Here is a 21,995-nt window from a genome sequence, read left to right on the forward strand (position 1 = left end):
GTGCCATGTAGTGTATTACCTTCCAAAGTAGGATTGTTCTCAACATGGTCTTTTTTTTTTTTTAAATAAGCGTTTTTCTCAGTCCAGTTTTAAATGTGTTATTTGACAAAAACCTGGTAGCTGTTAAATTACTTTGGAGGCACCTGAATGGCTTTGAGGGTAGATAAGTCTCAGCTTCTGTCCACGATTCAGATGTGGTTCAGTCTGGTTGTGACTCTTAGAACACTGACCAGTCACTGTAGAGGTGAATGATGTTAGTGTCAGTCCACTGCTTAAAACGTGTGTCCACCTAACACACATTTTGCACTTGTCTGCATTTAACTGCAACTCCATTCCTAGTTTTAGAGTAACAGCCGTGTTAGTCTGTATTCACAAAAAGAAAAGGAGTACTTGTGGCACCTTAGAGACTAACCAATTTATTTGAGCATAAGCTTTCGTGAGCTACAGCATCCGATGAAGTGAGCTGTAGCTCACAAAAGCTTATGCTCAAATAAATTGGTTAGTCTCTAAGGTGCCACAAGTACTCCTTTTCTTATTCCTAGTTTTGTCATCTACAGTACTCTTAATACTGGTTTTAAACAAAATATGTGGGAAATTGATGTTTGAATAAAAATTTTGTTAGTGATGATAAAAATACCCAGCATCGTGTAACACTTGAAATGCTGCTTGGTTTTGTTTTAAATTTTATAATATGTTTTTTTGAAGAGAAGTTTGTACAAACCACTTTGGCTTGAAGCTTCCATTGTCTGCAACAAATAAATGATTTATAATGCTGAGTTGTGTTAAACCTTTGGGAAGCATGCTGAAGGGTTTTCTTGTTTGTCTCCTTGAATTTCCAAAGCCTGGAGCATAATACATCGTTTGAACTGAGGGTGCACGCTCTAAAGGGAAACAATAATATGGTCCAGTGATGAGAACACAAAAGGCAAAAGAGCCAAAAGACTTGGATTGTATTCACAGTTGTCACTAACGTGTGACCTTAAGTGAACTTGTCAGGACTTGCCCTCTGTATCTGTAAAAATTGGTTATTTACTTTCTGCGGAGTGCAGTGCAATTTTTTTGGGTGCACAGCAATAAGTGTAAAGTACTGTCTCCGCCTCCCGCTTGCCTATCACTCTGTTACTATCAAAAGCATTGGAGCCTGAAATGGATCCAGAATGCTTCAGATAGCATTAAGGAATAAAAACAGTTTCTCCATACAACACACGGAGCTAGTAGTTTCATGGAGTAATGCCAGAAAGGACCATTAGATCTCCCAGTCTGGCCTCCTGTATATCATATGTCCATACCTTTCACCTGGATACCACTATATTAAGCCCAAAGACTGAAGCTAAACTAAAATATTTCAGTCTTTGGCATAGTAAACTGCATGCTGCAGGAAGAGAATGGGTGAGAGTAATGGGATCAGTTACTCGTGAGGGAATTCTGTGCCTAAAAATTATGTACACAATATTTTAAAATTCTGCAAATCTCATTTGTCAATTAAATGTGGCTCCATCATGGCAGTGGAGAGCACAGGCCACTGGCTGCATTGAGGTGGGAGATTACTCTGAAGCCTCCCGACTTCTCCAGTACAGGGACTCGGCAGTGAGGTTGCATCTGACCCTAACACAGTGCAGGGGCTGGGCCTGTCCCAGAAACATCCTGGGGCTCTGTGCCAGGCGCACCAGGTGTTGGTGGGCAGGCTCAGCCCAGTGGGCTCCAAGTGTGGAGGGGCTTAGTGTGGCAGGATTTAGGTGTGGAGTGAGAGGTTTCTGTGTGGGGCAGTCTGGGTGTGGGTGGCTCAGTGGGAAATCTGGAGGCACAGGGACTTGTGGGGGCAAGGGGGGGTTTCTGGGTGCAGGGGCAATGGGACTCTGCAGGGGATTCACAAGAAGGTGGTTGGAACACAGTGCAGGGGTATGTCTGCATGTCGGGGGGCTCAATGGGGGCAGTCTGGGTGCTGAAGGAGTGGAGCTTGATGGGGTGGGGGTCCAGGTGCAGCTTGTTGGAGGAATCCAACTGTAGGGGGGTAGGGCTTGTCAGGGTGAGGGTTCAGTGGGCCTGCTTAATGGGGGAGCTCCGGCTGCTGCTGAGGGGATGCCATATGCTGTGCTCCTGCTTTTCTTTGCCCCCCCCGCCCCCAACATCTGATTGTCCTTACTCCCACATTCCCCTGCCCTATTCCACTGCTTCTTCCCCCCCCCCCCCCAATATCCCGCTCCACCACAGGCACTCTCTGTTGCACAGAAACCAGGAAGGCTCCTAGCATGCAGAAGGGAAGCATGACTGGCACTAGGACCCAGGAGGCGGCATTCATCTGGAGAGTCGCAGATGCAGCCTCCTTCAGCTGAGCAGCTCTGCGCTTGCAGAAATGTGGGAGGGGGGCGGGCAGGCAGTGGCTCATAACCATGTGTGGCCCCCGTGCTTTGCCTCTGTTGGGGGGGCATTCTCCCCCCAAGAACTGTGCCCATGGTAGTCTTACCCCCTCACCCTCCCTCCCTTCTTCCCCCCCTTCCCCCATGGCTTCCCTTTGCTTCACTGCTGTTTTCTGCAGGGAAGCACAGGAATTCTGCAGGAGGGTATGTGTTTTCTGCAGGCATGCAGTCATACAAAATCCCCCCAGGAGTAGAGCTGATGCTGGAATTTAGTCTTATGCTCTGCAGCCCAGCACACCTTTTTGTTAGTTCAAATGGTATTTTACAGCTGCTGCTTTGCCTATATACTCTCTGGTGCTACATAGGGAACTCTATAGGGCTGGAAGCATGCTCAGTGCGGTTGACCCATAGCAAACTGAGGGGCTGAAGCATGCTTGGACCGGATGGAGAATGGCTAAAGGTATACTGTGGGGGATGACGTTCTTAGTTAATGCTCTTGGCATATATTCCAGATTACAAACTGTTTTTAAATGCATGTGTCTCCCGCATTTCAGATGGAAGAATACCAAAAGCATTGTGTTGTGGCATAAAAGGGTGTTCCTAGTACAAAACAACACTCATGCGTGTTCTGCTATCCAGAATATGCTTAGCTGAGGTATTCAAGCTCATAAACACTTCCATACCTGTGGTGCAGTAATTTATTTTTTGTAATCTTATGTGAAGCCAACAACTAATATGTTAATACAGATACGTTTCAGGAATTTAAGGGTCCAAAGCCAAATCTGGTATCCAAATACCTCATGTGCATTTTGGATCCGGATGGCTTTTAATCCCTGATGAGCAAGTCTGTAAAAACACAGGTCTCTAAAAGATGTGAATCTGTAACAAACAGCCCCTCTCCCATTTGTTTCTTGTTTAAAGGGAAGCTATCTGTTTGCTGTGGATAAGCTGTTTGATCTTATAAAAGACAACTGAAATTTGTCATGAAATTCCAGAATTTTCACTATATGAAAATAACATGCCATGATAGAAACTTCAGATTTTGAAGACTATTGAAAAGAACATGAATTGGACACTGCAAAGGGATTGTTAATAATCTTTGAATTTAAAGGTGTTTCTTTGGGTTGTAGCAAACTATTAGCTACAGTAGTAGTGATGCTAAACAATTTGGTTCCAATTTGCCACTGGAAAATTATCCCTGTGATAAGTGTATGCTGTAACGATACAGAAATAGCCCTTATTCCTTTAAGAATGTAGCTTTTTGATGGCGGATGTGATTTGAATGTAACCAGCAAAGGAAATGCAGGGTACATGATCTATTTGAATGTAACACTTTTGGAAAATGTTTTCCAGAAGTGCAAAATATTAAACCGAACACTGGGCCTTTGTTTTTCAGCATAAACGTGTAGTAGGTAGCAATTATTCAAATTAGGAAGCATTTTACAATTTTGTTAAAGTAATGAGGGAACTACTTTTGTGAACAAGACTGAAGAACTCTCAAATAAAATAGTATAGACACAGAAAAGGTGTTAACTAATATTGAACATTCCCCATTTGTTTTCTTACTTCAGATCAGCAATCTGCTCCCATGTCCAGATGTCACAATTTCATCTGAGCTAAAGTTTTTTGGAAAGAAATGTGTATCCCCTGCTTTTACTTCTATTTTACTTTTTTTTTTTTTAAGTGCAAGAATCCAAGACAGAAGAACTTTCTGTGAAGAGTTCCAATATAATGCTTTTTGCTTTGCTTCCCTTTGCTAATGTGGCTGTTGTAATAGAAATCCTGGCTTTGGAAGCAAAGAGTAGATAGGGGGAAAAATGCGCCCTCCTTTCCTTCCCATTCACTCTCTGGTATTTGTTCTGGCTGTTAATTGTCATATTTTTCTCCTTATGTAACTTTCATAGCCAAGCCTCAAAGGAATCTATGAGAAAACAGTCTGTAGAAGGAAATTCTTGTTTAGTTCTGTGACACCAGGAGTAACATTTAAACATGTCACCAAGAAAATTTTACTGTAAATTGAATTTTCACACATTTCCCTTAATTTTGAAAATGTTTTCTTTTAATTTTACATGATTAACTGATGCTACTTGTAACATCTAATGACTAATTAGACACACAAAAGTATGGTATGTGTGTATATATATATACACACACACACACACACACACTACCGTCCTAAGAAGTTACAAGTTTCCCATGAAAATTTCTGTAGCTCACAGTTTTGGGGTTCTGTGGATTTATATTCCTATCTTCGGTGTTAAGTTTCTCATTTCATATTCACGTAGGTTCCATTATCCAAGACATGTAAAGTTTTAGGTGTTACGTTTCTGTGACACAAGTACTTGAGGTTAATACAAATCCTAGAAAGTTGATGTATTTGTGTAGATGAGGATACAATGAGATCAAATTTATGCTGTGCTTCCCTTCAGTTGTGAAATGCGTTGTGGAAAGAAATCCACTTCTGAAAACGCATAGCGGTTCACATAATTCCTTAGGTGGTCAACCATATTTTTAGAGATAAGGTGGGTGAGGTAATTTTGTGTGTGTAAGAGAGAGAGAGACTAACTTCTTCTGGTGAGAGAGACAAGCTTTGCAACTTAAACAGACCTGAAGCAGAGCTTTGTATAAGCTCAAAGTTTGTCTCTCTCATTAACAGATGCTGTAATAAGATATTACCTCATCTCTCTAATATCTTGGAACCAACGCCTGTACAACAGTGCATGCAAACTTGCTTTTAGTCTCTAGGTACTGCCAGTCAAGTATGACTTCCTTGCCCATAAGGAATAGAATTCCCTTTTCTGAAGTAGTTCACATGCTGGTGCTGAAGTTAGACTAACAGGAGCCCAGTTATAAACAAAGCTTGCCTCTGGTAAATAAGCTTAATGAAAACGTCAGTATCTAACCTTAGGCCTACAGCTGCCACATGGAAAAATATGAAGGGTAGCTCTGCCCACTCTGGTGTATTATATTACAATAATGTTGTATGATTAACAGCTAATCATAACTTAAATGCATAATGCCCTGGGATAGGTTACATAGGTAACTGCCACCACTTGACATTCAAGCACATAACAGTGTAACTTTATCTTTTTCCTAACCGATATTTTAACATTATTCACAAAAAGATTCAGAAGTTAAGAAACTCTTCCATGTTACAGAATGATTAGCATAATAGTGACTATGTTGTGTCTGTTCTGAGAATAATATAATTTTGGAAAAATATACCCAAGAAAAAGGAAAGGTTGACTCAGTACCCCGTGGCCTTTTAAATAACAAAAGGATTGTTTTCCTCAGGAGGATGGATGGATAATTGCTGCTTAGAGTACAAATGAGGGATGAGTATTTAAAGCTGTCTTACTGTCAAAAGTTAAATAGAACCCGTATAATGAGGAACATTTTAAATTTTTTAATTCTTCAGCCTTCAAGAGGGAGAAGGGGTGTGTCCCATTCTCTCTCTCTGCTGTGACCATCATGCCTTTGCTGTGATGAGTGGCAGTTGCTTGCTCATGACACCTGCTATCTCTTCTCAACTTAAACATTCCTTATCTTCATTTCTTATGTCAGCCCTGTTTTCCTCTTTCCGTTCCTCATCCCCCAAACACACTTTCATGAGGTAGTAACCTATCCACCCCACTGCAAAAAAGTTGTCATAATAAACATCAGCTTTCATATTTAAAAATAAATTGTTTCTAGTCTTCATTGCTGAAAGTATTCAAAATGTAAACTGAAGCTACAGTTCAAAGTTTGTCATAACTTTTTCCTGAAAATCGTTGGTTAGTCTGTCCATCATTCTTTATAACTTTATTTATAATAAAGGGTCTTTTTTTTTAACTAAGCCATGTTTTTTTACTATGACCATCACTTCAGATACATCTGTACTGCACACTCCTTTTGTCAATGTGTAGCATACACGCGCTACCCACCCCCTGGGCATGGGTATGAATAGCAGCGTAGAGGGTGAGGCACTACTTACGTGAGTAGGTTAAAGACACTCCTGAACCCTGTGGGTATGTGCCTTGCAGGACTCTTGTCTAAGCAGCACCTTCTCTGTCGACACTGCTGTTTTTAGCAGTGTAGTGTCCGGCTGCCTTCCTGCTGCTGGAGTCTTTCCCCACCTTAGTGAAAGACTGGTAGCTCCCCACTGCCAAGCCTTTCCCAGCTACCTCCACCTCCTGGAGCCTTTCACTAAGGTGTAGTTACGTGTTAGCGTGGATGCATCCCACTTTTCACTGTGGCTTGTAGCTGCACATACCCTGAATGCTGCCATGAGGTGTGCAGTATAAACATAGCCTTTTGAGTACTTCTGCAGGAAGAGGGGAGTGTGCTGTTACCTTAATTACCAGGAACTGGATGATAAGATATATTCTTGACCTGATCTATTAATTTCTAATTTACAGTCATCTGTCTGATACCACAGATGGCTGCCGTGATGTCACAAACAGTGACAATTTGCAGTGGTGAATAATCCACAAGAACAGATTAATTTGGGGTGAGTCAATTTCAGGCAGTTGGTGTCTGTGTGCTTTTCATGCGTGTAGAGATTAACAGAAATATAGCAAACAGTAAAATCAGAACAGTGATTTCTGAAGGCTTTTCTACACTTGAAATGCTACTGTGGTATCATTGCAGATGCACTGCTATATTGCTCCAGTGTAGACATTACCTATGCCAATGGAGGAGGGTGTCTTCCATCAGCATAAGTAATCCACCTCCCAAGAGGTGGTAGCTAGGTCAGGGGAAGAATTCTGTCTACCTAGTGTTGTCTGCACTGAGGGTTAGATCAGCTTAACTACACTTCTCAGGGGTGTGTTTTCACATACTGAGCGACATAGTTAAGATGACTTAATTTTCTAGTGTAGACTAAGCCTGAAACTGGAGATGGATGGAGTTGACAGAGGCAGTGTTCTGTTTCTGTTCTCAATGGAGAAGTAATGCTACAGGAAATGGCTATAGTAATTGGAAATAGGATACCCTCAATTTTAATGGTCTCAAAGATAGTTATGAAAAATTGAGTAAACCTCTAGATGTACTAAATATTCATGACTTTACCCAGTAAGTATCTAAATAGGGAGTAATACAGAAATTAAGTCTCTTAAATTTAAAATAAGAAGTCAGAAGTGTTTGGCACAATATATCAGTGAACAAGTAATAGGCATGCAGGTAAATGAGTCCTTAATATAGAGCCTAGTGTGGCATGATATAGTTAAAATTGTTGTATCTATTTTATATCCCTGTAAGACCAGAATTATTTTGTGTGTGTTGTTCTTGGTGCTAAGGTGAGTTGTGTGGTGTTTTGAATCGCAGGTCTGCTAAACCCCATCTTTCCTTTAAATGATTGATTATATTTTTAGATTCACACTGATTTGTTCAAGTTCACTTGGATAATACAAGATATCTTTTATTTATATGGCTCATATGCTGCGCTTTTATCCATATTTCTTATGTCTACCTAGATATTAACTATAATTCTCTCTTACAAGCTCTAGATGGTTCAGGGTTCTCTAGCAGTTGAGATTTTAATAGGTGTTTTGCAGAGTTTGTGGGGTATTTTCACAGTTATAGATGGCTAGATTTTTTTGTCATGTTGAAAGCTATATTTCAGGATAGTATGTGTGACTAGAAAGTTAATTCTAAGGGCAGTCCCCAAAAGTAGGTCATACCACCCTTAGCTTTTTATGTGATCTATCCAGCAGATATGATTGAGTTCCTACAGTGATAAATGGTATCAATAAGAAACATGATCGTATTTCCACTGGTATTTTTTTGTAATTCTTTGTGCCCCTGAGAGGGTCAGTTCATGAGTGGGACTTTGTGGAACTTGTGAAATGTAATTTCTTTGGTTTGTTTTTTTCTTTTCCTGTTGTCTTTCAGCTGCATCAGAGCCTTCTCAGTTCAATGTCAAATTTGGCTATTTGATGCTTGCATGCTTTCCCACTTGGATCTGAATTGAAGGTGATGTCAGTTGGAGATGTTTATGAAATTCTTAACTTTTTAATTTTGAATGAGCTGATTGCAGATCTTCAGTTGGAAGGATGGAGTCAAGGTGCATCAATATCTGCTCTCGCCATATTTGAGTCTGAGAAAATATTGAGAGAATTTAAGCTATGCTGCTAAGAGTGCTACGTTAATGTTGAATACAGCTGGAAAAATGAAATAGCCAAGCCTACAACTAGCAGTAAAGACACACTAGTAAACAGGATTACCTATAAATCTAGCAGTGTGGAATAAAGTAAATTAGATTCAGTTGAAACCAGCTTCCGTTTGAGAAGCTGGCTTTCTTCTCATCTGCTACATGAGCAGTGCACCAATATCAACTATTAAACACAAATTCCTTTTAATAATTTTAAGGTCTGAAACGCACAAGATGGATAAGCGTAAAGACAATCTGATTTGTCCTTAAATTGACTTAGATATTCCCACAGTATCTATTTCCAAGGATGGGAGTCTTTGTCACATGGTGGAATATGTAAGTGTTTCTCAAATGCTGGGACTTTTTAGTATTGGTTTCTGCAGGGGAATAGAGTTCAGTAGATGCTGCACTCTTTTTTTTTGTAGCTGTGGCAGCAGTATTGTGTAATGTTGAGATCCAATGCTTGTCCTCAGTACCCAGTCAGCTGCAGCCCCTCACCCACACACACTGATCCCTCTCTGTAGATCTGGAAGCAAATCTGAAGATGCAAGTAAACATTTAAAAAAAAATCTATTCTTTGTTTAGATCATAGGTGTGGGCAAAAATGTCAGTTTTGTAACTGGTGTACTTTCCAGATGACTCTGGATTAGATGAATTTTTCATGTTCTGATTGAGGACCACTGGTAGCCATATGGGGAAACTTCACACTACCTGCTTGCATCACAGTTGGCTAAATATGTTGCTTTCAGTCCCTATTTGAGTGTGATTTTTTTTTTTTCTTACAATGGGGTTGCTTGTGATGGTAGGGGGCGGGCTCAACAGTGCCGGGGATCACTTTCAGTTCATGTCTTACGTTACTAAAAGCTAATTCTTCAGGGTTTCAGCTGGACACTTGCAGGGATCACCTCTCTCCCAAAAATGTATATATTTTTTTAATTTGCTTCCTCTGAAGCATCAGAGATGGCCATGGCTAGAGATAGGGTATTGGGCGGCTAGGGCTCTGAGGTGGCACTGAGTATTTTCTCTCTGAGGTGATTGGTTGGCTGGTTCTTACTCACAGGCTCATGATCTAATGGATGGCCGGATGTTGGATCAGGAAGAAATTTTGCCCTAGGTCAGACTGGCAGTGACCTCAGGGTTTTTCACTTTCCTTTGCAATGTGTGGGTGCAGGTCACTTGCCAGGATTGTGTGGGTACATCTCACTTAATCATTTCCCTGCCATTGGAGAGTCCTCAGGCACTGTTGCACCTCAGTCCCTACTGTTTTCTGTCTGTGGCACGTAGTAGTCTAGTCTCCTGTGTGCTGTAGTACTTAAGTCTACTTTCAGTTACTGGGTTTAGTGTGCAGGTGCTGGGTTGTGTTGTGTTGGTCGCCTGTGATATGCAGGAAGTCAGACTAGATAATCTGGTGGTCCCTTCTGGCCTTAAACTCTGACTATAAGATTAGGAAAAGCCTTGTCTGAGACTTCATCTTGCTGTTTCCCATCTTAATTCCAACATAATTTTAGCAGACTTCAGGCTAGAATTATGAACTAGGGTTTTAGACCATCTAGCTAATATGATGCTGGTTACTGCAGAATGAAAATTACGTTTCAGTGCTTGGTTCATGTTTTCATATAGCCCTTCAAATCCCTTTTTTAAAAATAAAAAGTTGTCTGAAAACCACTATTGTTGAGTTTAAACTCTTCCTTACACTGTGCAGATGTCTTGATCAACCACCATAAATCATGCACTGATTTATTGAATGTGAAAATCTATTTTTCTCTTACTTGCCAAGACCAGAATTCAATTTTGTATTTTTCCAGCAAGAGCATCCCAACAGCTGGTTTAGATTGTAGGGGGTTCTCCTGTGCTTGCTTTGTTTTTTATCATGAAGATTTAATTAATGTAAATCGAAGAACTTTGTGCTTTATTAAATTGGAGTTTGAAGTCCATTTCTTCCAGGATCTGTGTCTTCAAGAAATTCTGTATAATGTAGTCTTCGCTTATACCAGACAATTTCAGAGGGCTTTGGGGCGGGGGAAATACAGTAGAACCTCAGAGTTACAAACAACCTCCATTTCCCGAGGTGTTCATAACTCTGAAGTGTTTAACTCTGAACAAACGCTGTGGTGGTTCTTACAAAAGCTTACAACTGAACATTGACTTGATGCAGCTTTGAAACTTTACTGTGCTGAAGAAAAATTCTGCTTTCCCTTTATTTTTTTTATTAGCAGTTTACATTTAACACAGAACTGTACTTGCTTTTTTTTTTTGTCTTGGTTGCTGTGTGTGTACTTCCGATTCTAAATGAGGTTGTTTGATCACTTCATAACTCTGGTGTTTGCAACTCTGAGGTTCTACTGTAATTTTTGATTTATCTAAGGCAATTCTAAATCTAAGCTCCAGACATATGAACCTCTGAAGAATAACTCAAATGAAAAGCCAATATTTAATGGCCCAGTATAGTACTCTTTTCCACTCAGGCTGCTTTTGATACTTTTGAAATCAGTGAAGAGTAAGGTTTAAATTGAATGTATGGCTCTAGTTCTGGATTACTATAAAGGGAGACCTCGGCAATCCAGTAGTAGCTGTATGCAATGAATGACTTTTGACTGTTCCAAGTACTTCGGATGAGATGCATGTATGCTTGAGATGCACTGCCCAACTGGACAGACCCCAAAGTTATTCATCCATAGTAGATCTTCTCCATCTAGAATACTATGATCTCATTCACAGAAAAAAGATTTTTCTTTGAGTCATGATCCCTGTGGAGAGTCCACAAATGGATGCATGTGCATGCCATGCACTGGAGTCCAGAAGTGTTTCTTTGCAGTGTCTGACCCGCCCACGCTTACTGTGTCTCGTTGTGCTCCCGGCCGAGGGTATAAGAGGTAGTGAGAGTTGACACCTCTCCAGTTTCTTCTGACTTCTCCATGGCCTGAGTCAGAACACCGTTTCTTTGCGCTCTTGGTTTTCTAAGAGAGTGATTCACTTCTGCTTTGTGGTAAATAGTTGTAAATAGTTTTTATAGTGTTAGATATATTTAGTATAGTTAGTATAGCTCTTCTTTCCCCTGGTTGGGGACTTCTTCTCCCCCCCCTCCCGGGGACTATGCCCAAGTTTCCATGCTTCAAAAACTGTTTCCAGCCCGCGCTCCTTCTCTGTGAGCACCAGTGGTGCCTCTATTGCCTTGGTGAGGCACACATCCTGAATCACTGTGCCATTTGAAAATCCTTCCTGCCCCAGACCTGGGAATCTGGCGAGCTCCATCTTCGTAAATATCTGAAGGAACGAGACCCAAGGTGTACTTGGATCTGGGCCCAGGGGACACCTGTGTGGCAGTGGTGAGTGCCCCTTCGAGCACTCTTAATTCCCCAGAACTGGTGATACTGAAGACCAAGGAGAAGTTCCAGCATCAGAGCAAAAAAACACACTCATGGGTACAAGAGCAGATACCCCAAGCATTTCCTCCCCAAGCCGTGCCAGGTTGGGTGAGATGTCCATTATGGATCCGGCTGGATCGGTGCCCAAGATTGGAGGGTAAGGCCAGGCACAGATGGGATCCGATGGTGACCTCTGCACCCAAGTATTTAGAAAAGTCACTGGCATGTGTGCCGCTTGTTCCACCACTACCTGTGTGCCTGCCATACAGGCCAGCCCTGCAGACTCCACAAGGTCCCTTCAACATCTCCACAGGTACCCCATGGACGCCTGAATACTCAGAGGCATTTCTGTTGGTGGAAGAGTTGATCCTCCCCTACTCAGTCTTCCCTTTTTATCCAGACCCCTGCTCACCCACAGGATCCCGATTCCAGAGGACAAGCCCCTTCTGCTGTTGCCAGAGAAGACCGTCCCTCTGTCACACTGCAGCCCTCTGGTACTGATAGTTGTCGTCGTCCCCCCCCTCCGCCCCACCCTGCTGAAACAGTCTTCAGAGTCCAGGGAGTTCTCGGAGCTGGAACCTTCCGTCTTCTAGACGTCATGCTGGAGTCTGGATGTACACTCCAGACTGCCCTACCCTCTGGTAAATGATCCGACAACAGAGGCCTGGTACCCCTTTCTGTGGGGCCCACCACATCTGAGGGGCCCTTCCTTTAATCCAGTGATCTCAAACTCAAATCGCCACGAGGACCACGTGAGGACTAGTACATTGGCCCAAGGGCCACATCACTGAAACCTTTTCATACAATGATACTCTTCATTTTTGACTGTACTTTTGTAATATAGTATGCTATTAAAAGTCCCATCCCCCCCGTGATATTTCTCTGATTCACCTTCCCTTTCCCTCCCTCCCAGGCTTAAAGGAAAAGAGCTTTTCCCAGTGACTGGCTGCTGCTGCTTTCCTGGCTCCCTTCTCCCCCAGCGTTTCACACTGCACGTGGGATCAATGGGGACAGACTTCAATGGTGGGTGTGTTTGGCCTTCCCTTGAGGGAGGGGAGATTTGAAGAGTGGCAAAGGAGCTGGCCGAGGGTTGGTGTGAGTCGGGGTATAGCTGGAGGGGGGATTGGGGATTCAGGAAGAGCAGACTCAATGGCTTGGTCGGGAGCTTGGAGCTGCAAGGCTGTTTGTCAAGCTTGGGCAGTTTGACTCAGGTGAACTTCAGAGGACTGTGGAAGCGGCTCATTGAAATGCATGCAGCAGACATCCCCACCCCCCAGAGCGAGAGTGACTGTAAACACTGCTTTAAACAGCAGCTCGGAGAGCCCTCCTGCCTGCCCTCCTCCCCAGAGCATGTGTGGGGGAGCTGGCAGCAGCAGGGCCAGAAGTGGGTTATGTTTTGCTGATCCAGCTAATGTCTTCCCTGCCCCACCTCTTCTCCACCTCCTCCCCTGAGCGCGCTGCATCCCCGCTCCTCCCCCCTCTCTCCTGGAAAGTCCTAAGCGCTGCCAAACGGCTGCTTGGCAGTGGGAAGCACTGGGAGGTAGGCGGAGGAATGGGGATGTGGCACACTGCAGGAGGGGGAGGGGGCAGAGGTGCGGAGTCGGCGCCTATGTTTGGGCCACAGGAAATAGCTCTGTGTGTTTGAGACCCCTGCTTTAGGCCATACTGGGGACTTTGGGATCCTTACCACAGGCACCAGGTACTATCTCAGGCATCCTACTGGCTGTCTCCTGCGCACCCACCAGTGCCATCAGTGTACGGAAAAGAGGGAGACATCAAACCAGTATTACTGGTCCCGACTGGAACGTCGTCCTTGCTGGATGGGGTGCTCATCCTCCTCCTGTTTTCTCACTGTATTGGCAGTCGTCATCCTAGGACTTGCTGCAGAGAGTAGTGACAGACCTGGGAATCCTGTGGGAGGAGGTTCAGGACTCACATCAACAACTCCTGGACATTATCCAACCCAGGGGCCATCTAGGCTAGCCCTATCCATCAACGAGGCCATCCTCCAGCTGGCACAAGCAGTGTGGCATACCCCTGCTTTGTGCCCCCTCCCAAACACACCTAAACAGGTGGGGAGGAAATATTTTGTGCCTTCTAAAGGGCGAGATTTTCTTTTCATCCATCAGCTGCCCTGCCCTGAGCTCCCTGGTTGTCCAAGAGGCCATGGAATGGGCATGGCAGCAACCATAAAAGTCTACTCCGCTGGACAAGGCAGCTAAGAGACTGGATCACCTGGGCAGGAAGGTCTAGCCTTCTGCAGGACTACAATTCTACATCACCAGTACCAGGCTCTGCTAGCCAAGTAGGACTTTAACTACTACAATAGGCTAGTATTTTCAAGGACAAGCTGCCACCAGAGCACCAGCAGCAATTCCAGGTGCTGCTAGACAAAGGATAATGGTCACCCACGTGGGCTTTCAGGCAGCTGTGGATGCGGCCAACATGTCTCTCGCTCTCTAGTGACCGGGATTGTTATGCGAAGAGGCTTCTGGCTACAATCGTTCGGCTTCCCCAGTGAGGCCCAAACTACGATTGAGGGTTTCCCTTTTGATGAGTGCAAGCTGTTCAATGATAAGAGGGATGAATCCCTCCACTGGCTGAAGGACTCCACAGCCACACTATGGTCCATTGATGTATATGTACTCTGGCCCTGAGACACAGACAGCAGAAGCAACCCTTCTGCCCACCCCCACACACTACCTGCCCAGTCTACTGTCTGCGCCAACAGGAGCACCAGTCACAGAAGCCTTCCTTCCCCACCTCTGCCACAGCCATCTCCTCAACTACCTCCCAGCAGAAGACCGAGCCTCAGTTTGACATGCAGGTTGAGACCCAATGAACCTCCACCAATGCCACCCCTGGAATCCCGTATTGTCTTTTGAGTGCTGTCTTGCCCTATTTGCTCACTATTGGGGCGAGATCATTCAGCCCAGAGACTCCATAGAGTTCCTCTCCTTCCTGCTGTATCAAACTCCCTCTTCCCCCCACCCCCCACACCCATCCCATCAACAGATCCTCCAACAAGATGCAGACACTCTCTACTCTTCAAGGAGGCAATAGAACCTGTCCCACCTCACTACAAGGGCTGAGACTTCTCACCTTACTTCATCATCCTGAAGAAGTGCAGAGGGCACCACCCCATTCTATATCTTCTGGTACTCAACATGTTGATCAGACAGTCCAAATTCACATTAGCTTGATTATCCCCCTCCCTATCCAAGAGAGCCTGGTTTGTGACTCTTGACATAGAAGACACTTTCTTTCACCTGCACATTGACCCAGCCCACTGCAAGTTCCTCTATTTTCAGGTAGGGCACCAGCATTACCAATTTTGGGTCCTCCCATTTGGTATAACAGTGCCAAGAATGTTCACTGAAGTCTTTGCCATGCTAGCATCCCAGATGCGCCAACTAGCCTACTCAGTAATCCCTTACCTCGATGACTGGCTCCTTGTGTTGCTATTGTGAGGGGAAGCAATCTCCATGATCCTCAGTCTTCACAGTCTTCTAGCATCTCTAGGTATATGTGTTTAATGAGGAAAAGTCAGTGTTGATACGTACACACCAATACGCTTCATTGGGGTGTAATTCAACTCAAATGTGGAGAGGGCTTTTCTCCTGGCAGACCACTTCGTAGTACTGACAGCTGTCATAGTGGGCATGTGTCACAGACAATTCACCATGGTCAACTGTTGTCTCTCCCTCCTTGGTCACATGGTAGCCTACACCTACATGACACTGCACACATGTCTCCATATGCGTTGTCTTCAAGCATGGCTCCTCTATATCATGGACCCAACAGAAACCTTAGAGTCCAGGGTGTCAGTTCCCCAGGCCATGCTGTCTTCCCTCACAGGATGGTCTGATCTCTCCAAGATTATGATCAGCACCCCCTTTACCCCTCTCACACCACAGGCCAGCATCGTGACAGATGCCTCTCTTGCGGGTTGGGGAGCCCACTTAGGCCATCTCACAGATCGGGGTGTGTGGATGCCACAGGAAGCCAGGATGCACATAAATGTGTTAAGTCTTCCAGTAAGCGTGCCAGGCCTTTCTCCCGCTCATTCAGTGCCTTCACATTCAACTGTTCTCCGACATCATAGCAGCAGAGGTGTACATCAACAAGCAGGGCAGTCTCCCTCCCTCTGCTCTGAGTTGGTCTGGATTTGGAACTGGTGCGTCAAGAACTATGTGACACTTCAAGCATGGCAGCATGCCTACCAGGCATCCAGAATTCACTGGCTGACATGCTCAGCAGGAGTCTACCTCAATCACAAGTGGGAGCTACACGATGTCATGCTCCTGTACCTCTTTTGTGAAGTGGGGCACCCTCCCTCCCTGATGGGACCTCTTTGCTCCTCATGAGACTCTCAATTGCTCTAAGGGAGGACTTGCAGAGCAATGCTTTCCTCTTCCCCGGACAGGCAATTTGTGCTATGCTTCCCCCCCCATTCCCTTCCTGCCAAATCAGTGCACACACCTGTTGTTTTTCTGCCCCAAACCACACTCCTCCCTTACTGACAAGGCCATGTGCTCCCTTGATGTCCATTGTGCATTGGCATTCCACAGGACTCGATGCTTTCACGCATCACCAAAGCTATTTGTGGCCACAGTTGAAAAGTCCAGTGGTGAAGCCCTCTCGTCCCAATGAATCTCCAAATGGGTCTCTTGGTGCATCTGCAAATGCTAAAACCAATCCATCATACCTCCATCTGATAGAATCACAGTGCACTCAACACGAGCCTGTGACGGGTTCAGTTACAGAGACCCCCTTGGGACTGTCACCTGATGTGCTGAAATGACCTCTGAGCCCGTTTTTCCCTGATGGCTTGGGACTCCAAAACCCTGCCTTGTTGAGCCAGACAAAGCTAGTCTGCTGCAACACAGACCCAGGTCTGAACCACACCCCCAAAGCTGCAGGCTTTAACTGAAAACCACTCAGCAGGTTACCTATCTCCAGCACCCAGACATCCAGTTCTCAGTGGGATCCAAACCCCAAATAAATCCATTATACTCTGTATAAAGCTAATACAGGGTAAACTCTTGAATTGTCCGCACTCTATAACACTGATAGAGATGCACAGCTGTTTGCTCCCCCAAGTATTAATCACTTACTCTGGGTTTGTTAATAAACAAGTGATTTTTATGAAGTATAAGAAGTAGGATTTATGCGGTTTCAAGTAATACCAGACAGAACAAAGTTACCAAGCAAAATAAAACAAAACATGCAAGACTAAGCCTAATACATTTAGAAACAGATAAAATCTCACCCTCAGCGATGTTCCGATAAGCTTCTTTCACAGACTAGATTCCTTCCTAGTCGGTCCCAATCCTTTCCCCTGGTACTGTTCTTGTTAGGGCTAGTCTACACTGGCAACACTAAAGTGCTGCCATGCTAAAGTGCTGCCAGTGCTATTAAAAAAAAAAAAAAAAAAAAAAAAAACCCAAAAAAACAAACCCCCACCTCCATGGGAGGCGTAGCTACCAGTGCGGTGCACTGTTTACGCTGGCAATTTACAGTGCTGAAACTTGCTGCTCTCAGGGGAACGTGTTTTTTGTTGCAGCACTGTGAAGTGCCAATATAGACAAGCCTTTAGTTCTAGCTCAGGTGGCAAGTAGGGGATTTCTCATGTCTGGCAGCCCCCTTTTATGGCTTTGGCACAAGGCGGGAATCTTTTGTCTCTCTGGGACCCCATCCCTCCTTCTAAATGGAAAAGCACCAGGTTTAAGATGGATTCCAGTACCAGGTGACATGGTCACATATCCTGTGAGACCCCAAGCCTCCATTCTTTCCGGCCTGACTCACATGAACACAGGAAGGCTTACAAGTAAACAGCCATTTACAGTCAATTATCCTGGTTAATTGGAGCCATCAAGATTCTAAACCAGTGGTCCCCAATCTTTCTGTGGGAATAGCATATTGCTATTCTCAAAAGGCTGTGGTGGGCGCCGGACACTCATCCGCCAAAATGCCACCGACGAGTGCGGCTGCCGGAAAACGGGATGCGGAAATAATGCTGAAAAATGGCAATGCTTCTCAGCGGCATTTCAGTGGCCGGTTCTCCAGCAGCGTGTCCTGCGGGCACATAAAAACGCCCTGGCGGGCACCATGGTTCCCACAGGCACCGTGTTGGGGACCACTGTTCTAAACCACCATTAATGGCCCACACTTTGCATAGTTACAATAGGAGTTCAGAGTAACACTTCATATTTCTAGCTTCAGATACTAGAATGATACATTCATACACATAGCATGAACGCACTCAGTAGATTATAAGCTTTGTAATGATACCTTACAAGAGACCTTTTGAATAAAGCATATTCTAGTTACATCATTTACACTCCTAAGCATATTTCCATAAACCTATTGAGTGCAACGGAGAAGAGTGGGCCGGGGCGGACAGGATTTTTAATGGCACGCTGCGGCCTGCTGAGGTCCTGGCCTGGGTTCAACAGCGGGCTGAGCGGGGCTGGTGGCTGGGACCCAGCAGGCAGCAGCGTGTCATTAAAAATCAGCTCGCTTGCCGTCTTTGGCACGCGTGCCATAAGTTGCTGACCCCTGCTCTAGCCCCTGCTGTTGATTCCGTGTCTCAATTCACTGTCCCACGAATCCATGCTTATGGGGCTCTCATTTAAAAGCTCTTTACCATGACAAATTAGTAGGGGTGAAGAGAAAACAGCTTCTCATGAGGCAGTAGTGTGAATTCAGTTATCTGCTGGTCTTGCTCTGACTCTCAGCGTGCATTGCTGGGACACACTCCTGGGTCGTTCTGTCTTTCTGTCTTTCTCTCTTTTGTTTTGACGGGGAGGGGTGCAGAACTTTCAAAACTTGGAGCAGACATTAGCTGTCTGCGCAAAATCTGAGCTTCTACCATTTGGATTAGCCTCCATCTCAGCAATACGTTGTAGAAATGGCTGAGCTTCCTGGGGAGTTCCAGGAAAATGGATTTGGACTTTCCATAATTCTCTTGATAGTGTAGAATCTATTTTAAAACCACCCACAAATCATTGTTTCAAGGAGCTGGGTTTGCACTTGCAGAATAGTTCCCCGAAGGGCAATGCTATGACAACACTTACCATGGAGCTACATGTGGATGTGTGGTAGAACGACACCTGAAACATGTACCATTGCTACTAGTGCACTTTCTTTAATTGGCAATATTACAGTCTTCTGTTAAAGAGGCAGGTCCTAAGAAATAGATCAGGGTCATTTTAGCTCTACAGGGTCATTTTAGCCATCCCTGAGTTAAAGCAGGGCCATTATACATTGCCCAAAGCTTCCTTCAAACCGCTGTAAAATCTTTATTTTGTTTTAAGCTATTAGAGTGCTGTTGCTCGGTTGTTCACCCTTTTAATTGTATATCTGAGATTATTGCTATGTTTTATATACAGTTTGTCAGATTTTAAAAATGTTTATTTTTCCGTAGGCTGGTGTTCGGGATGTTGTACCCTGCTTATTATTCTTACAAAGCTGTGAAGACAAAAAATGTGAAGGAATATGTAAGTCCCACTTCTGTCTTGTTCGTCCAATGAAACATAATGCTTCAACTGAAACTTAGCAGAAATAAATTTCACCAAGTTATTCAGTGTAACATATTGGTCACATGAAAGCGTGACACGACTTTAATAGATCTTCATAAATATTAGGTACAAAAATTATGACTATAACATCATTATATATGCTTATGAATGCTTAGCTAATTTAGAAATGAAGTTAAGGTTTCCATATAAGTCACACAGCATAACACACATAATTATGGTATATGAAGAACAACATAAAATATGTTCCAATAATACGTACCACGGTCAAGCTAGGTCCCTGGTTTTGCCAACTTAGTTATATGACTGTATGTTTGAGTAGTCTCATAGACTTTGTTAGGTGTAGTTGTGTGTAAAGTTATTTATGTGCATAAGTGTTTGCAGGATTGGGGACTGACGTTGTAAGATGTTTATTTTTTGAGTTTCCTGACTAAGGCTATGTCTACACGACTGCAGTAAGTTGATCTAAGTTACAGTACTCCAGCTACATGAATGACGTAGCTGAAGTTGACGTAGCTTAGGTCAACTTACTGTCGTGTCCACGCTGCGCTGGGTTGACAGGAGACACTCTTCCATCAACTCACCTTTCTCTTCTCGTTCGTGGTGAAGTACCGGGGTTGACCAGACAGCGATCTGTGGTCGATTTGGTGGGTCTTCACTAGATCCGCTAAATCAACCCCTGGTGCATCGATCGTGGGAGTGTTGATCTGGCAGTAGTGTAGATATAGCCTTTGTGATCTTAACTATGCTGCCTTAATGAAACATTAAGTATTGTTAGCATCTAACTTCCTTGGTTTTGTAGGTTGGAGCTACTTAAGTTTTCAAGTAGAACCATGCTTTACCACCTTACTCAACAAATCTTTCCCTTTGGTATAGTCAGTCATGTCATGTCTTCTGACTTCCATGAGTCAGACTTCCATGACTTTTATGGCTTTTCTCTAATGTTAGCACTTCTGAAACAAAATAGTCAAGACTGAACAGATTTCTACTGCGTTTTATGTCAACATAATTGGTTTTTGCTCCACAACTGTCTGTGCTGTGAAAACCTTGTGAAGACCAAGGGGTTGCAAATATCAAAGGCTTTCATTAGCCCCGCAGAAATATTACTATTTGTATTATGCATAAAATATAAGAAGGTCTCCTACCAATAATTTTAGGTGTCCTTAATAGTTAAGAAAACATATATAGTAATGCCAGTTATTAGTTTCTTTAGTCCACTTAGTTTTATTTTTCCTGGCCATTAGAGAATGAAGTCTCCCTTTTCCCAAAACTGTAGCTGGGGTTTGCAACAAATAATCAATGGTGTCTTTGGCAGTTTCGAGGCCAACTAGCATTTCGAAACCAACACCTTGTGTTCCACCCAGAAACCGGACAGCAGGCAATGCAGATCGTAGGTCATGGATTTAACATTACACTGCATTAGTCCAGTCTCGGGGCTTGTCTACACTACTGCGTGGGGTCGATCTAAGATACACAACTTCAGCTACGTGAATAGCGTTGCTGAAGTTGATGTACTCAATCTACTTTCTGCAATGTCTTCACTGCGGTAAGTCTACAGCTGATGCTCTCCCGTTGACTCTGCTTGCACTCCTCGTTCTGGTGGAGTACTGGAGTCGACGGGAGAGCACTCAGCGGTTGATTCTCGCAGCTATACTAGACGTGATTGATCGATCACCCCTGGACGGATCGCTGTCCAGCAGGTAGTGTAGACAAGCCCATAGTGACAAAGGCATGAATGACAATAGCAAGGTCTGCATGCGAAGAAATAATTGCATCTTTCTGGTCTTGAATGGACAGAGGGTGTGTGAGGCATTGCAGCTAGCTAATCAAGTAGCATTTGGGAGTCTTAAGATTCCATCACCTATGAACTCAGAATATGAAAGGTGGAACCACTAGGAATGTAAATAGCATATAAAACACCTAACCGTGTAACCTATTAAAATTCTGTTGGTTAAACATTTTAACCAGGGAAGTAAGGGTGTGGGAGGTGCTGCAGCACACCCACGTTTTACATGGGGCCCTGCTGCCTGCCACCCTGGGCACGGGGCGACAGCTGAACTGAAACTGGTAAGCATTAAGCTTATTGGTTAACAGTTTAAACTTTTACATCCCTAGGAACCATACCAACCAAGGTGCAGATATTCTCTGTCAAGCTGTCTCATGCTGGCTCCAGAGCGTGACTAGCAACCTCAGGACACATTGTTAAGAAGCAGAGCACAAACCCCAAAGTGGTTGAGAGTTGTATACTTATATTTCACCAACCAGTTATCAAGACATGAGATGTAATTCTTCCATTCTGCTCAGCACTGATAAGGCTTTAGCTGGACTATTGTATCCAGTTCTGGGCACCACACCTGGGGAAAGGAGTGGAACATACTGGAAGAGGTCCAGAAAAGAGCAGTTAAAATGATTAAAAGTCTAGAAAACATGATCCATGATAAAAGATTAAAAAACTTGAGTTTGTTTACTCTGGAGAAGAGAGATTGAGGGGGGACATAAGTCGCCAAGTGTGTGAAAGGTTGTTGTAAAGAAGAGGGTGATAAACTGCTCTCTTATCCACTGAGGACAGGATGAGAAGTAATGGACTTAAATTGCAGCAAGG

The 21,995-nt window shown here is 44.0% G+C and overlaps 1 protein-coding gene across 2 annotated transcripts in view; it reads left to right on the plus strand.

The window, feature by feature from the left end:
* REEP3 (receptor accessory protein 3) overlaps positions 1–21,995 on the plus strand; it is a 68,567-nt gene that overhangs the window by 8,026 nt on the left and 38,546 nt on the right. The window contains exon 2 of one of the 2 annotated variants that reach the window (XM_074958861.1): positions 19,282–19,354. The exons of the other annotated variant lie outside the window; for it this stretch is intronic. Coding sequence (XP_074814962.1) covers positions 19,282–19,354 — 73 coding nt within the window. The remainder of the gene's footprint in view (positions 1–19,281; positions 19,355–21,995) is intronic. 2 annotated transcript variants of the gene reach the window in all.

Source organism: Natator depressus, chromosome 7 (genome assembly GCF_965152275.1).
Source record: "Natator depressus isolate rNatDep1 chromosome 7, rNatDep2.hap1, whole genome shotgun sequence".
NCBI classification, from domain to species: Eukaryota; Metazoa; Chordata; order Testudines; family Cheloniidae; genus Natator; species Natator depressus.